The sequence below is a fragment of the Anas platyrhynchos genome, chromosome 3, assembly GCF_047663525.1.
Source record: "Anas platyrhynchos isolate ZD024472 breed Pekin duck chromosome 3, IASCAAS_PekinDuck_T2T, whole genome shotgun sequence".
NCBI lineage: Eukaryota > Metazoa > Chordata > Aves > Anseriformes > Anatidae > Anas > Anas platyrhynchos.
Genome location: NC_092589.1, coordinates 42,069,057 through 42,086,032, shown reverse-complemented (window position 1 = coordinate 42,086,032; position 16,976 = coordinate 42,069,057). Strand labels below are relative to the sequence as shown.

The following is a 16,976-nucleotide window of genomic DNA, read 5'->3' as shown; positions in this document are numbered from 1 at the left end:
GCAACGGTTAGGAGAAGCTGAAGGCATCAAACTGATGTGTTCTGGTTTTGAGTTGTTTTTTTGGGTAACACACTGTCAGTTATACTCTGGCAATGAGAATTCTAACACCCTTTTCCACTCCATTCAAATAAGATAAAACTTCAATATGTCATATGTATTGACAACAGTTCTTTTGTGTCTACTGGCTTCAAAGAACAGGATCCAAGAAGCTGCAACAGCCATTTAGAGATTATAGATCTGTCTACATTAGCAAATAGTATAGTCCAGTGGAAATTTATTTGTATAATAAAATGTTTGGTGCTCACAAACCAGCATCTATAGTACTGTGCACATTTTGAGCAGTTTTATTCTGAGGCTAACTCCAGTCTGGTCCTATGGACTACATATCTACTAGTGTGTGAAACTAGTGTTTTAATTTTAACAGAAATCCAGTTTGTGTGCTCCAAGATAATTTTGATATTGGGCAGAGTGCAGTAGGCATAGGTGCTGGAGATGCTCACTTTGAAATTCCAATCCTAATTTGAACTTTAATGCTAGTATAAATGCACAGTCTTCTCCAATCATCTGTCTCTGTCATTCCTAATATACACAGAATACTTAATTACCTTGTGAGAACTCCATAATATTCCATAGTATTAGGAAATAGAGACTGTTTATTTTGTCAAGGAGTTGAAAACAGTCCTGACCAGACTCAAGTTTAGGAGGAATTTTAGGTTCCAGTCTGGACAGATGCCAAGAGCTGTAGATCTGGATATCCTGTTCCCCCCCCCCCCCCCATCTTTTCATTTACTTTCTGTTAATTTGGTCTACAACTCATGACGTGGTAATTTCTTAGTACCTCCTAATTCTGTTAAGTTTCACCACATCATGAGGTATATGTTAGGTCAACAGCTTAGTTCTTTTATTCTGCTTCATCTAATTAGATTATTGACATAGTCTTCTAGAAGGAACACATCTCTAAACCAAGCTGTTTTCCAGAAGGACACTTCTGGTCCTAGCTAATTTCTTACTCAAACAGTATTCATAAGACTAATTAAAACACCCTTAAAAACATTGGATCTCTATGTCAAAATTCCATTATTTTATTTCTTTGACTTGAAAATGTCATTTAATATCTCTGGCTAACCTAAAACATTTTCCTGCATTTTAATGCTTGCTTAATTTTTGATGTAGAATCAAAGAATGAAAATCTGTGTTTAGTCATTTGTATTAGATCTCGATCGTTCCTGTGTTGTTTCCACTTTTCCGAGAGTGACTATATTCATTTTCTGTTGGTTACTATTGATTTAATTATAAGTGTCTGTAGTATATGAAGATGTATTTTTTACACAGATTCGTCTTAACAATAAGGAAGGGAATACAATGCAGCTTCATTTAGTAATGTTTATTCACATTCAGAAAAGAAAGAAATCTTCAACAAAGGACAATAAGTAAAAACTTACTTTCAATTTGTATTTTAATTTAAAAGTGTGCTGAAATCATCTTCTGTTACTGCATTTGCAAGATGCTTCAACATTAACAACGGCAGCTCACAAGATTCCCGAAGCTCATCAATGAAAATAAATACATAAAGTCATTGGTTTGAAAGCTTCAATATTGATGTGCTTCAGGAATCTTTAGGTGGTGAGAAGTAAGAGGAATTGGAGTTGATTAAAGAGGTAAAGAAATTTAATGGCTGAATTGCAACATAAAATTGTGGTAAAGATGGTGAAAAATCTTGATGCTGGTACAGCGCTGGTAAGACTAGAATTCACCTTGTTAAGCAAGGCAAATTATAACATTTAATGGTAAACAGATGGTTTTGAAATTAAAAAATGTGTTCACATCAAGTGTACTAGGAGTATGAAAAATACTTTGTTTCTACCTGTCTGTCATGCTTTGCCAAAACAAGTTTATACCTTTGTGCCTTACTATAACTGTTCTTGACCAAATTAATCTGAAAATAACTAATTCAGACTTAGAGGTGATTTTCCTTTTTCATTTGTTTTGTTAATTTTGACCTGTTGCCTTACAAAGAAAAAATCTAAGCAGCAACATTTTCTTGGATCTTATTTTTGAGGGGATGATAGGTAGAGGCTTTAAGAATGAAATTGCAGGTCAGAGTACAAATAATGGCTTAAATCATAGCCTGTGATTTAAACTACTTGTATCTATCAGTATTTCTGTTGAATAACAACTATTTCACATATCTTCAATTTCTACTTAATAATGAAATTGAAGGTTAGTTATGACACATGGGGGGACATTACATATAATGCTACTCCCCACCCTGACTTAGAGAGTCTTTCAGAGAAAGAACAGCAGCAGGTGACTTTGCGTTTATCTTGTCATCTCTCTTGCACTCTAAACCTCTGAAATGACAGTGATGAAGCATAGCACTGCACAGACAGTTGCTTAGAACTGCAGTGAAAATGTGTCCTCTGGAACAGCATCATTTTACTATTGCTATGTTCTTCATGTCATTTTTTTCATTATCCAGTAGAAAAAACTCAGGGATATTTTTGAAGTTTAATTAGTATTGTGTTGATGAAATACATATCCAAGAGGTACGTTTTCTTCTTTCCAAGAATTTAAGTAACATAGGACTGTCAAAGGAGCAATCAGGTATTAATTGGCTGTTTTTAAAATGCTGTTATTGATAGTAGGCTAAGAGATCATTTTTAGGACCATTTCCAACACATAGTGGATGGGAACGTTGATGTAATAAGCAAAACAAAAGCTTAACTAGTATGTAGAAAACCACCAAAGATCTACTCAGCTACTTTGCTCAAACACTTTTAACTCAGATGTGAGGCGTCTCATTCATTATTTTGCTAATATGTGAGGAAAACTGAATTTGCAGATTCACAAATATATAAAGGTGGTCTGGAGGACAAATTTGTCTGGAGTATACACACTGCTCATCTCATATTTCTGAAACAGAGAAACAATGTTGACAAGGGAACAATTTGAAAATAGACTTGTTACAAAGGATGTCTGTCTCACCTGGATGTTTGAGAATACAAGGTAGAAGAAAAACAGAGCTAGATCCAGATCTTTCTGGATCTGATTTGATGCTGGAGTGCTATTACTACCTGTGAGACTAGTGACTGTTTATCCTGATTATAATCACCATGATTCCAGGTTTTCTTTGGTAAGTAACAACCTTTTTCAGAATGAGATGCTGATGAGAAATTGAATCTTCTATGCAGTCTTTTGCTGTTGCTGCTTGATAATTACATTGGCACCCCTCTAATACTAACCTTAAGTGAAAATTTGAAAATTGCTTCCTGTTTGTCTTCAGTCCTGTTCATATGGTCTGCCAACCACTGCTCCCAGTTTTTGTCAGTTCTTCTGTTTGCCTCAGAGGTGTGGGTGTGGCACATCGTAAACAGGTGAAGAACTAAAATCTTGTGTCATTCCTTTGGAATGGATGTGGGATCTCAAATTTTGCGGGAGTATAGATCCACAGTAATAGTTTTAATAGCTTTTTTTTTTTAATGGAAACTGACAGGAAATTACTTTGTCAACATTTTTCAGTAACTTTATTGTAGGTATTAATAGTGCAAAAATGTACAAAACATCTGAAACATCTGTTCCTAGTTTTTCAGGAGCTGTTTGGACGTGACAGTAACCTGTATGTGGTCAGTTTTGATTTTTATCTTAATAGTGCAATTATTAGTTGCTGCTTAGCGCGCAAAGCAAGTGAAAGGAGGGAATAATTTTAATAATAGGAAGATTAGTAATTGTCTGACTATAATAGTGCCAAAAGTGATGGACATCCCTATGAATCCTCACACCATCAGATTCTCATGTATGTGGTTGTCTTTACGCAGACTGTGTTTAAATCTTGGCAGCAGTTCTGTGAAATAACTTTGATACCTCGTTTAATATGACTTGCTATGTGGCTATGACTTCTATCCAGCCTCTTGTCATCTTGATTACTTAATTTCTTTGACTTTGACAAGCATAATCTTATCCAACCTAAATGTACTTCTTGAAAGTTCAATCTCTGCTGTTCTGATCCTCCAAGTAGATAGTGATCCCAGTCTCTATCATTCCCTTTATTTTCTCACATCCTCTCATGCTTACAAAACATTTCACAAACCTTAAACTAACACAAGACCATTGCCTACTATACTAATTACATTCCAGTGTATATTCCTGCATCTGCCTACATCCATCTTGTGTATTTTTAATGTCTTAAACTTAGCTACAAGAAATATGGAGCAACGTATTTTCTGTGTTCAATTTGTAAGCTGAAGTTTTTACAAATATATGGCTCTTAGGCACAGCAAAATGACAAAGAAATACTTCAGCCCTAGGGAGTTCAATGCCAGTTTTTTTTTTTTTTGGTTGTAGATGTATTTTGCTGAATTTGTAGATTTACTCTGTAGTGTTAGATTCTGACACTAGATTATTTTTTTTTTTTTTTTTTTTTTAATGGTCCTACAGTTGTCAGGTACTATCTCTGTTACAAGTCCTTGAGAGAACTTTCTTGGTTCATCTTAATTAACACAAGATCTAAGGTAACGCTGGATTATTTGGTCTAGCCCCTACACCTGCTTGCTGATACAGCTTCAACAGAAGTCGCTCCCTGTAGATAGCACCAGTAGATTATCATTCTTGTCCATCTCACAGCCACGCGTGTCATTTGTCATCTGTTTGTTTTTTGAACTGAGCTCATCTGGGGAGGATTGGAGCATGTTGGATTCTGTCTGAAGCTTCGCTATTTTTAATTACTCGCTTTTGTTGCTGGCGGCTTCAGCACAGTTTCTGGTTTTGTAAGTTTGTTTATTGTTATTCTTAAATTAAACATGCTCCCAATTATGTATGATAATTATTTGGATTTTACTAACTTAATGAAACATTTCTTAGTCTTCTTACATTAAAGAATCTGTTTAAAGAAAAAAAGTAGTTGGAGTTTGGCTGTTAAGGCTGTTTCGGCTGAATGCAAGTTTAGTTTTGCTGGAAGGTAAATGAAGGCAATAGAGTATCATCTGAAAATGGGTGTTGAGTAATTTTTCTTTCATGTAAAAATCATTCTTTGGTATTATTAGGGAAAAAATCATGCAAGGAAAAATCACAAAGGAAACATTTGACCTTTATATCAATATTCTCCTCATACCTGTGTTTTGAAAGAAAAAAAAAAGAGACAAAAACTAAGGTATTTCAAGTATTTCTAAAAATGAATATTTAAATTTGGATTTTGACTGCATGGCTAGATTATAAAGAGCAGTGCGTTATTATTGTTTGAAGTTTTGAGACTCGGTAATTACAACAGCCAAATGCTGTAGAATTTCTACATTTTCTTGGGCTGCGTGAAAAGCTCAGTCCTTCAAAAGTTTCCAGGAAAGTTGATTTTGAGATAACAGCCCCAGATGCCCCATCCTTCCCCCTTACAAACAGCACGCTGCCTGTGCTTTATGGTGGCTCTGGGTGGTTTTTCACTCGCATATCCCATAGTCCTGGCCAGCATTCCTCTGAACCTCTCCTGCTCAGTACTGCATTGCAAGTGATGTCAATTAGTACCTCAGTTCTTGCCTCTTCATCACATATTTGACATAAACCTAGCTTTATACTGTATCTCAATTTTTATGTTACATTCTGGGCAACGGGACTCACATGTGCTTGGGCCTTGAAGTCAGCCTAGAAATTTTTAAAGCAACTTGATGTATTAGAGAGTGACATATTCTTTGTAACTTCCATAGCATACTCCTTTTATTTTAGAAATACGGTAAAATAAAATAGTGGTAACTATGGAAAAGGGAGATAAGCTAGTAGGTCGCATCAGAAGGGAAACGCAGTCATGCTGCATGCTGTATTACTGGTTTGAGCAGTAATGACAGAAGGATTACTGCAAAGATTGTTAGCTACAACCCTTATCAAAGCCAACATGCTTAAAGAGGTTGAATATCAGGAAATGCGTTCACAATAGAGTCTGATTCTTGGGACTGGTCTCTGGATGGATAATGTTTTATAAACAGCCAAGCTTGTTAAAGAAAAAAAAAAGTCAAATTTGCTATTTCTGCAGAGAAGTAGAAAATATTCTGGAAGAACATTTGAATATAGCTTATAATACAGCTTACTGACTCCACAACCTTTAGAAATTCAAGCAGTTAAAATCTGGAGTATGTGAATCACTGTCGTTAAGTCTTAATTGTGTCTTAAAGGCTTTTGGGAGAGAGTACTGAAATGTATTCACTATTAAGTGTTTTGAGATTTAAGATAAAATTGTGATAATAGATATCGGTACCAATTTTTCCACTATCAATAATATACCTTAGTGAATAAGACTTTGATACACGTTGCTTTTTTTTCTTACTGAATATTAGATTTATAGTACACAATAACGTGACAATTTGTGCGTGTTGATCTCTAATTGACTACGTCACTATTGTAACTCTGCTCTTACAAATTTTGTGGGATGTGATTGTTGAATGAAACATCAGTCCTTAGTCTAGAGGCTTACAGTATATTAAAAATGTTAGGTGCTGTAATTAGATACTTAATTTAGAGGAACTTGCATCATGTTGTAACTGCAGTGAATCATTTTTTCAATTATCATAGTGACACAATGCACTGAGAATTGGTTATCGAACTCGGTACTGGAACAGTTAATTATCTTTCTCATGTTGTTGCATCTTCGCTTATTTCCTTATGATATGCCGAGTCCAGTCAAATTCTTTTATGCATCTTTACCTTCACCGTGTATCTTATGTGATGTGTGCTCTGTGCTTTGAAGAAAAGTTCGCAGTTTAGAATGGTCACTATCACACTAGTCATCCATCTCCATGCCTTATATTTTATTACTGTGATAAGTGTAATAAATGCTACATACGAAGGTGCAACAAAAAGGTAAAGGTTTGGAGAAAAAGTTGTCCAGTTTCAGTAATACTGGGATGCTTTTATTAAGTAGGTTGAGAGCGCCGCTTGTTCACTATTACTTTACACCTGTGACAAAAGTATGATTTTGGAGGTACTACTGTGCTTTGCTTTACTAATGGAAGTAGTAAACATGCATTACTGGAGTGAATGAAGTGTTATTTCCTCAATGGAATGTGGTGAACCCCTTTTTAAAATTATGTTGTACAGTGGTTTGTCTTCCTAATTTTAAGAACAATAGTTGGAGTTAAAAAAAAAAAAAAAAAAAGTCAAAACGAGTCTGTGGCTTCACAATAAATAAATTGGTACATAGAATTTCCCTGAATATCATTTGTTCCGATGCTGTTTCAAATGAGTTGTTCTTATGCGTAAGATGTTCCTTTTTGGGGGAGGTCAGAATTTTTGCGTTTGTTGGTTTGCTTTTGTAAAATGACCCTTTGTTAGGAAAGATCTGAATGTGACATTTAAAATGACACCTTTGTGGGTATGGCATAATCTGTTAATAAAAAAGAGGTTAAATCTTTTAAATGTTCATGCATTTACTGTTTATTCTTTCTCTGTTGTAGTGCGGTTGGCACATTTGCTCGAGCACTGGACTGCAGTAGTTCTGTCAGACAACCTAGTTTACACATGAGTGCAGCCGCTGCTTCCCGGGACATCACACTGGTAGGTGGTTTGTTACAAACCCTACAACTTTTTTATATGTATGAATTCAATAGTATCTTGCTACTTCAGAGTTTTCCCCCCAGATGTCTGTTTTCCTCTAGATACCTGCGTGGAAGCTCATGTATATGGTAGATAATTCTGTGCATTTTCTGTAAGCTGCTAGTGCTGCGCTTGTAGTCATGCTGTAAATGGTTTGAAATCTATTTAAATGTATCTTCACATGTGATGATTTGCATGGGAGGGTGGATAATACTCATTGAACACAGCTTCAGTCAGTTCAGTAGTGGGATTTAAAATACATTTTAATAAAGCTAAATGTTGTTTAGATTATATCTTATTATAACTGTATTTGCAAATATTCTAGAGTATAAGTAATCAGACTTTGTAAGCAACTTCTTGAAGAACATTTTACTTAGGATATCCTTAGGATGTTTACTTGGTTTATTGAAGTAGTTGCTATAATATCATGGAAACAGAATGGTTTGGGTTGGAAGGCTTAAAGACCATCTGATTCCACCCCCTTGCTGTGGTCAGGGACACCTCCCACCAGCCCAGGTTACCCAAAGCCCTGTCCAACCTGGCCTTGAGCACCTCCAGGGATGGGGCACCCACAGCTTCTCTGGGCAGCCTGTGCCAGTGCCTCACCACCCTCATGGTACAGAATTTCTTCCTAATATCTAAATGTACTCCCTTTTAGTTTAAAATCATTACCATTTAAAAGCATCTAAGCATCTACATATTTTAGAGAAAGTTTAAAAGTATTTTAATTACAGACCAAAGTTTTGTCTTTGCATATTCATAGCTGAAATGACAAGATGCGCTACAGTGATAAAAGCGTGCCAGGAAAACTATGTGCAAACAAAATCTTACTGTTTCATAGAATCAAGTTTGATTTTGTCTTCCCAAAAACACCAGCAGACGGTGTCTATTTTTTTTTAAACATTTGTGTACAGAATCATGGAGATGACAGCTAAGCCTTAAGTAGGTCTATTACTCATCAGATACTTGAGTATTTGAACTAGAGGACGCTCAAGGAAACTTAACAGATCACTTAAAAATAGTTGAAGTACTGCCTTACACAGTGGGTAACTGAGAGCTCCTGGAATTCAGAACCTCAAGATTTTGTGGAAAGAGACAATGTTTGTAGGTTTAAAAAAAGGGGGTTAGAAAAATTATGGGCAATGGATTTATAAGTAGAAAATAAGGAGAATAAGAAGTGCACAACCTGGCATTCCTAATTCCTAGGGTTTGCAGGTGCTTGTGAAAGAAATGAGAGTTAACCTTAGAAAGTTCTTAGATGGGCTAGCTTATTTTCTCTAAGTGGCAGTTCCTTGTGATGCTGACAAGGACAGATTACGTGTGTAGATGGATGACCAATGTGACTCAGTAGGTCAGATTTTATATTCCAGATAAATTATATTCATTAGTACGATGAGAAATAAACAAATTCTTATATTTTACCATCTGCTCTCAAAGACTATTAAACCGGAAACCAGCTTAGTCTGGGCTATAGTGCAGTAAAGGAAGGCAGTAGTAAAATGTAATGTTTTCAGTAATTTTCAAGAGTTTCTTCTGTATTCAAGAGCTGCTTCTTCTGTTTCATGCTTGCTGATACGATGTTACTGACGTTCCTTTCACATTAAATGCTTTAGTTTTTCCATCAAACAGCTCTTCCATTTGACATTTTTCATTTTATTAAGATTCCTTTGGATGAAGAGTTTCTAATAAATGCCCGTCCTTCTTACTGTATTCAGTGATTAAGAAATAGATTCATCCTTACAGCAGTTTTTGTATTTGAAACTACGTGTTCAGCGCTGCTAATAAAGGGATACATTTAACATTTGAGTGCCATATAAATGTTTCTCCGTTGCAAATGATCCATTAAGTTCCATTACACTTAATGAAAGGCATATCTTATAATGAGGCACCAGAGGAGCCACCCCAGGTTTAATTATTGTGTCTGTCTGTTCTTTCTCATTTTCCTACCCCCTCAGCTTTTTAAAACCCTCTTTTGCTCTGTGGCAAAGTACTTCCTTCTAAGTTAAGAAAAGACGTATTTGTCATTTTAGTAGTTATTCTTCCATAGTTTCCCATGTTAATTAGGAGCATATTTTGAGCAGCAGTTAAAGTTAGTATAGACATTTGCAGAACTTGTGGTGGATCTCACTTTGTGCTTTGAAAGGGATGTAGGTGCATAATGCTGAGAAAATTATCCTGTCTGTATCCTTAGCAGCGGATAACCCTTGCACCTGAAGTGTTGGTGATGGGGATTCTGTACACTGTGTCTGTGGGTTTCCAGTGTTTCTAATGAGTTGTTTCAGATAGAGATGGCTGTAAGCAGTCTGATAAGTACAGGTTATAAACATCAGTAAATTTTGGGGTGTGTGTGTGTGTGTGTGTGTGTACGCATTAGGGAAGTCCTGTGACCTTAATAGCAAGTAAGGGGCTACTCTCAGTCTTCCTTATCTTGAAAACCTGGGGAAGGTAATAAGATAAGGTAGGAAACAACCAAATCATCCAGAAAACGTTGCTAGAAGACATGAAACAGTATGGGTTTAACTTCTTAGTTGATAGTATGTGTGTTTTTTTTGTTGCCGATAGACTGGTGAGACAACTAAAACTTGCATTTCTGGCACACTCACATGCAGTATTTTCCTTTATAATGAAGATTGGTCTCTGAGAAGAGAAGGAAACTGGAAAGACATCCTGTTTCAAATTTCTAGATGTTACACAGTGCATACACTGATTGCCATTAAAGCAAAGGAGGTGGAGAGAGTCACAGTGTATGCTGCTTGCTGGGGGCTTATTCTGAAGAGCGCATGCTACTTTACTATAAGGAAGTAAATCTGTTCTTGGATGTCTTTTGCAAATGTAAAGCGTGAGCAGATTCTTTCTTTCAATTTTGAATGGCAAGATGTTTTAATGAATTTTATTAGACTTCCGTGTATGTAGCACATAAGATAAACATGTCTAAAGTGATTGAATTATTCTATCTATATTCAGCTCTCAGTTTGAGTGCTTTGTTGGAGGCAGTTCAGTCTAGTTTATTTAACTGACTACTGAAATTGCATCTATTTTGGAAGCTGTTAGAGCTTGTTTGCAGTGTGTCCTGTTACTCCCTTTTTTTTTTCCCAGCTCCATGCTGCTCCTTTTCACCTAAATACATAGTTTCTGCCTTTGCCTGCTTAAGTTTGGACTTGAAGATCCCTCTGTCTACATGGCTAATACCTTTCATCTGGTGGGACCCCTCATTTGTGCTGCACAGTGTGCTCCGGGCAAACTTGCTTAGGGAAGGGTGGTTCTTCCTTTGTTCTTCAAGGTATCTGGGAGAGGCACTGGCTGACAGTTCTCCCCTGCCTTATGCTCCTTAGGTGTTGTGTTCCCATCAGTTGTTTCTTAACGGTCCTCGAATTCCTGGGTAAAAAGATAGAAAAAGGAGATACTCCAGGACTTCGTCTTGAGCACTAGCAATGTCTTTGGGCTGCTTCTGCTGGCACAGCTTACTCTTGGCAGTGTAGGAATCTGACTGAAAGTGGGGGTTGGCAAAGCTGCAGAAGGCAAAGATGTTATTGTGGGAACTTGTCAGTGGTCCTTTGTCACTGAGCAGCTTAGTGAAGACACTGTTTACCACAGAGTTCTCTGTCAACCTCCCCCCCTTTATTTTTTCTTTGTAATAGCACCAGAAAAAAGCTTTATGGAATCAGTTGTTTATTATAGATGGAAAAACGAATGTAAAGCAAGAGCAAGGTCCTGATTTATTCACTTCCATTGTCATTTTTAAGAAAACTAATGTCAGTGAATAGATCTAGATATAGCAGCTGCTTGGAAAATGTGCAGAACTGTTTTTCCATAAGGGCTGCAATTTAAATAAAGATTTGAAACTTGGTAACATAAACTGAGTTCAATCTTTAGGCTTGCTTTATTCATTACTTACATGACAAGCCATAAATCAGTAATTTAATTTTGCATTCTCTAATCTAAAGATTATGGCTTTTGGATGTTACGTGACAGCATTTCCATATTAGAATACTTCATGTTAACCATGGCTTATTCGCAAGGCTGGTAAATTTGGCTTGAACCATAGGTAAAGTGACTTATTGTAATATAACAGTGACATTACTTCTTGCAGATGAAACAGTTCAAGAATCTTGTCCCTGATAGCTTTCAAAGAGGTATATTGAAAGCTGGAGAAAGACTTAGCCTACACATAGTAGATAGTCAAAAACAATAAGGAGAAACCATTATTTGCAATAAATTTTGCATGCAGAAGCTCAACTGGAATTACTATGTAAGTGTTATACTGACACATATTGCAAGACTGTTCCTTCCTTGCAGTGTTTTAGGTGTGATAAGATGAGTTTAGGGCTGTCTGAGAGACTGCATGTTGCCCTTACAGCTCGTCACTATGGTGGGACCAACACATGGGAGGCTGATGTTACGCAGTCACACACAGACACAGTATTGCACTTTATACATCTAATACCTCCTTCAGCACAATGATTTAAGATTGTGGTGATGGGCTTTTGGGACACTGAGTCAGAAAGTCTTTCATGTTGCTCATCTTCCCTACGGGTGGATCTGTGATGTAGTTGATTACTTTTCATGTTCCCCATCACTTGTGAGTATCCAGGGTTACTTCTAAAATGAAGAATGCTATAACCTGTTTGCTCTTTTTCACTTTTTTTAAAGGAAGGTGAAGTAAACAACAGAAAAAATGATTTACCCATCTCTGGAGTTTATCAAGGGGAAAAACTTGCTTGTTTTTCAGTGTGATTATAATGAAAGCAATAAATGACTTATTTGTCCAGCAGTGAGAATATTAAGCACATGTTTCCTGAGGAACTGTTCAGTTACTATGTAGAAGTTAGTTAAAATTGCCCCTCAGTCAGTGTACATCACCGTCACTGTTGGGTTACTTGAAACCAATTTCTACCAATATTTATCCAGAAATGTTTGCTGGTAATGTACGGGAACTAATTCACTAATGCCATTTTTAGTAAGCATTTCATTAAGGCATTTCCTTTCCCAAATTAAGTAATAAACAATTTATTTTCCTTGCGTTCCACAGTGGGAGATCTGTGATAATAAAGATAGATTCTAAATTTAGCATTAGTTAAGGCTTGTTGTATGGTGTACAGAAAATAATACACTGAATTTGTGTTAATTGAAGCGGACTGCTGTCTAATTAAACAAGCTTTTTTTTTTTATTTATTTTTTTACTCTCTCCTTCTCCACGTTAGTTTCATGCAATGGATACACTGCATAAACACAACTATGATTTGAGCAGTGCCATCAGTGTTCTAGTGCCACTTGGAGGTCCTGTCTTGTGTAGAGACGAAATGGAGGAATGGTCAGCATCAGAAGCTAGTTTATTTGAAGAGGCATTGGAAAAGTACGGGAAGGACTTCAATGACATTCGACAAGACTTTGTAAGTACTGAAGTAGAGTGCTAACATGCTTTTGCATGGGTGAGCATAATTACTTTCTGTAGGTTTGGAAGATTAGCTAAAGGAAAAATTTGCGTAATCGATACATATAAGTAAGATGCATGTACATTTTATACAGATGAGTCAATATTCTTTCTTGTTTGATGCAATTCTTTGGAGAGACGTTGGCAGAAGGTAATCCGTTCAGTGATTCACTACCAGGTAGGGCATCTCATACGCAAAAGTGTTTACAAAGACCTGGATCAGGATGTTTACAAAGACCTGGAAAAGCTCAAGAAGCTTCTCCACAATTTCCAGTGAAATTGATTGTCAGCTACATGCCTGACTCCCATGAGTGTTTTCTGAAACTTTGGGGTTTCCTTCTTTAATTAGTAGAGAGAAATTCATATTCAAATTGCTTTTAAAGTGCACTGCAGTGAGTTACTTTGACATACTAAATATTTTGGCACTTCCAGAAGATGAAGCAAATGTTTTTCAGTACCTTGTAACTACAGTTTTTGGTACTGAAGTGTCAGGCCATAGGACAGCAAAGCTTTAATTTGCTGAATTATTCTGCAGAGTAATGAAATTAGTTCTGAGACTGCTGCTATTGCTATTTATTTGTTTACAATTTTTTTCTCGCATGCTTCTTGCAGAACCTCCTTGATTTCAATGAAAAATATTTCCTCTGTCATTCTAAATTGTTCAAGTTGGTCTTTGTGAAAAGGTTAGGATATGAGCCAGAAGAATTTCATTACTTAAGATTGAAGTTGATTGAAACATTTTCACAACAATTTCATTCTGCCTGACTCCGAGAGTTCAGAGTTGTTTTTTTTTTTTTCTTTGCAGATGTTACTAATAATCTTTGTAAAAGGAAGGAAGAAATGTGTGGTACAATGTAGAAGTCCTACCAAGAAGATGTGTGGGAGGGTGGGAGGAGGCTTGGCGCTGAGCTTAGCTGTCTTTATCTTCACTTTCACAGTTCTGAAATGAAACAGATAATTGAATGAATGTGGGAAGGGAAGGCCATTGTTTTTCTGAAGAACTGACATTTTAACAGGTGTATTATATATGTGTGCTTAATTCCGAGATTCCTAAGGGAGAAAATGTTCAGTGCAATGAGTTCATTGTGTGAAGTTGAAAATTGTATCATGGACAAAATAGCTCTCACATTCAAGAAAATATGAATAGAAAGGAGTAATTTATAGACTTTTACAAGTTGAGTTCTAATACAGCTTGTGACCAAGTAAATCTAAGCCTTGTCTCTGGTATTTATGTAACTTTTTCTGTATAATTGTGAGATGTTGCACGTAGTTAAATTCTGTTGATACTCATACGCTAAATTGATACAGTGGAGTAATGCATTGCAGAAATAGCTGTTGTTTTAGTGTTCAAATGCTAGATATTTGAGTAAGTTCACTAGAAGCTCTTTAAAATGTTCAGTTTTATCTCAGGTAGACTGCTGATAGCTTCCCTCTATCAGTGAATTTTCCTTCCTTTTTTTCTTGCCCTCCTACCAGAATGAAAGAGATCTAAAGATGGGGTTGCACAGCCTATGAAGGACACATTAATGATGAGTCTGAGTACAGCAGAAATGGATATAGGGCAGTAATCACTTAGAGTCCCTTTTAGCTAAAACAGGGGTGTTGCCAAGCCTTAGTTGCTGTTTTTTTAGCCTTTGGACAAAATAATGTGTCGTTTTTAAAGCATTAGAAGAATATCTGTTTTACATTGGTATTGGTAACAGTGTGTACAATCTTTATACAATTCTGTGTAATTTGGAAGCTCTCAATTGTATTAATTATGTAATCTTGTGTGATAACTTAATTTCTCCAAGTCGAAGTTATGTATTCTCACTTGCTGTGTAGTATTCTAAAGCAGTAGAGGTTAAAAACAAGCATCTAGTCTTAAGTAATCATCTAAAATGGTCCTTCAAGATTTAGCTCATGGATATATGAGAAGTTTCTGCACGTTGAGGTAGATGGAAATTTTTAGTGTTTAGCAGTAATTAGCCATGAGAATACATTTATCTGTTACCTGGTATCATCCCTTGTAAGTTACTTTTATGTTTGTTGATAAAACTTGGAAAAAGGAGCCAATGCACTGCTAGCGTATGCGCTAATTTCCTTTTGGTATCTAATCCTATGCTGTCAGAGATGAAATTTGAACCCAAGCAGTCAGTGCTGTGGTGCCACTGCACAGGCAAGACTGCCATGGAGCGTAGCAGAAAGGGACTGGTAGCACTGTGCTGAAACAGAAGGGTTGTGCAATACCTGCCTGAGTCATTCTGTGCCAGAGGAGTTCTGAATTGGCCCAGATTTGCAAGACACAGCAGCTGCAATTGCAACCCTTATATTACAGTTCTGTAAAGGGCAGGCTCATTTACTTTCCCAGCAATTAGTAAGAACTAGCACTCTTTGACATTCAATGTGCAGCTCAAGCTTTAAGCTATAAACATTAAATATTAGTAAGCAAGATAATTATTATAAATTAAGTGGTGCAAAGGAGTTTACCTTTTTTTAATAGACAGGAGAAGCTCATTTGTTATCAAATTACCATCTAGCCTTTGAATAATCATTTTCATCTGCTGTTGACTCATCAGCTGTTAAAGCAGTTCATTTGCTGAGATTCTGCTGTCTTTAAGAAGCTATGTGAATCCTAATCAACCTAAACTTTTAAATTTAATTGAATTTACTTTGATTTACTTGAATTACTTCACATCCCAGGGTAGTAAAATGGGAGAAGAGTGAATATTTTATATTCTGTAAACATAACTATTTTCCTAATGGTAAGAGACAGCTGTTATGCTTGTTAATTCTTAGTTTTTCATTATCACAATTTTTCATGAACTTATAACTTTCATGTCTCAAATACCACAGGAAGCACCTTGGGAATCAAACTCAAACTGTTCGTATAAAACAGGAGCTAGATTCTAGTATCAGAAAAGCATGGAAAGAAGAATTAAAGTTAACATGTTCGTTTTAAAATAATTTAAATCCTAGGCTTTTCATGCTGGTCTGATCTGAATAGTCCATTTTTACCCTGCAGAAAAACAAAGAAACGGAAAATTCCCTTTCCTTGTTTTTGTTTTGCTGTCATCTTGTTGCTGTTTTTTTTCCTACAAAAATGTCATGTAGAAGGTCATTTTCATTTCTTTCCATTAGTGTTTAATAAAACCTGGTAATGGGAGTTAAGTTACTCTGTATCTGCTCACAGTTTCTGTGGTAGTTGAGAGCAACTTCAGGACAATTCATGTGCCTCTACAGTGTTTTGTCATTTAGGTGTGCAAGTAAACAGAATACAAAAATCTGTGTGTTAAACAGGTTTTCTGAGCTATGACTCAGTGTAAGAAAGATAATGGTTATCCAGTCCAGCCACCTTAATTATCTTTCATTAATTGCTGTTACCTATGGAGTGAACAGACATACCGGTGTCATAGTTAAAACAGACAGATGGAAGTATTTTCTGGAGTACTGGTGAACAGTCTGTGGCACAAATGTGTTGATAGGATAAGTGTTGAGGAAGTGTTGAGGAAGGAAAGTAAATATGGAAAAGTTAAAAAGGACTAGTTAATAATGACAGGTAGTTAGAGTGACAGTTTCATCTGGATGTCAAGAAGTACGTGGACATGCAGACTTGAGAAGCACCGAATGTGTGCAATAGTCACTGGCCTTTACTTAGGCAGATTTCTTGTATGGCATCATTTACCCGAGAAAGTAAAAGAATTTTAACAAACTGAATTGTGTTGCTATTTACCGCAATATCAGTGTATGCTTTTGTTAGTTAAAAGCAAATAGACAACGTTGCTATTGTTTGGACCAGAGATTGACACACTGTAGTATGTGCTACACTGCCTGAAAAAGAAGGCACAGCTGAGTCTGGACCTGAATCCCAGGTAGTGAAAAGCAGAGGTGGAGCCAAACTCAGTTCCTCCAAGTGTCTGCAAACAAGCAGAGTGTAAAACTGTGAGCACCTGTGTGCTGGCAGAGGCAGCTTGATATATTTTTTCTTCTGTTGCTT

The 16,976-nt window shown here is 36.4% G+C and overlaps 1 protein-coding gene across 11 annotated transcripts in view; it reads left to right on the top strand.

The window, feature by feature from the left end:
- MTA3 (metastasis associated 1 family member 3) overlaps positions 1-16,976 on the top strand; it is a 156,519-nt gene that overhangs the window by 73,418 nt on the left and 66,125 nt on the right. For all 11 annotated transcript variants that reach the window (XM_027454127.3, XM_072035754.1, XM_027454132.3 and 8 more), the window contains 2 exons: positions 7,431-7,530; positions 12,771-12,959. In XM_027454127.3, coding sequence (XP_027309928.1) covers positions 7,431-7,530; positions 12,771-12,959 — 289 coding nt within the window. The remainder of the gene's footprint in view (positions 1-7,430; positions 7,531-12,770; positions 12,960-16,976) is intronic.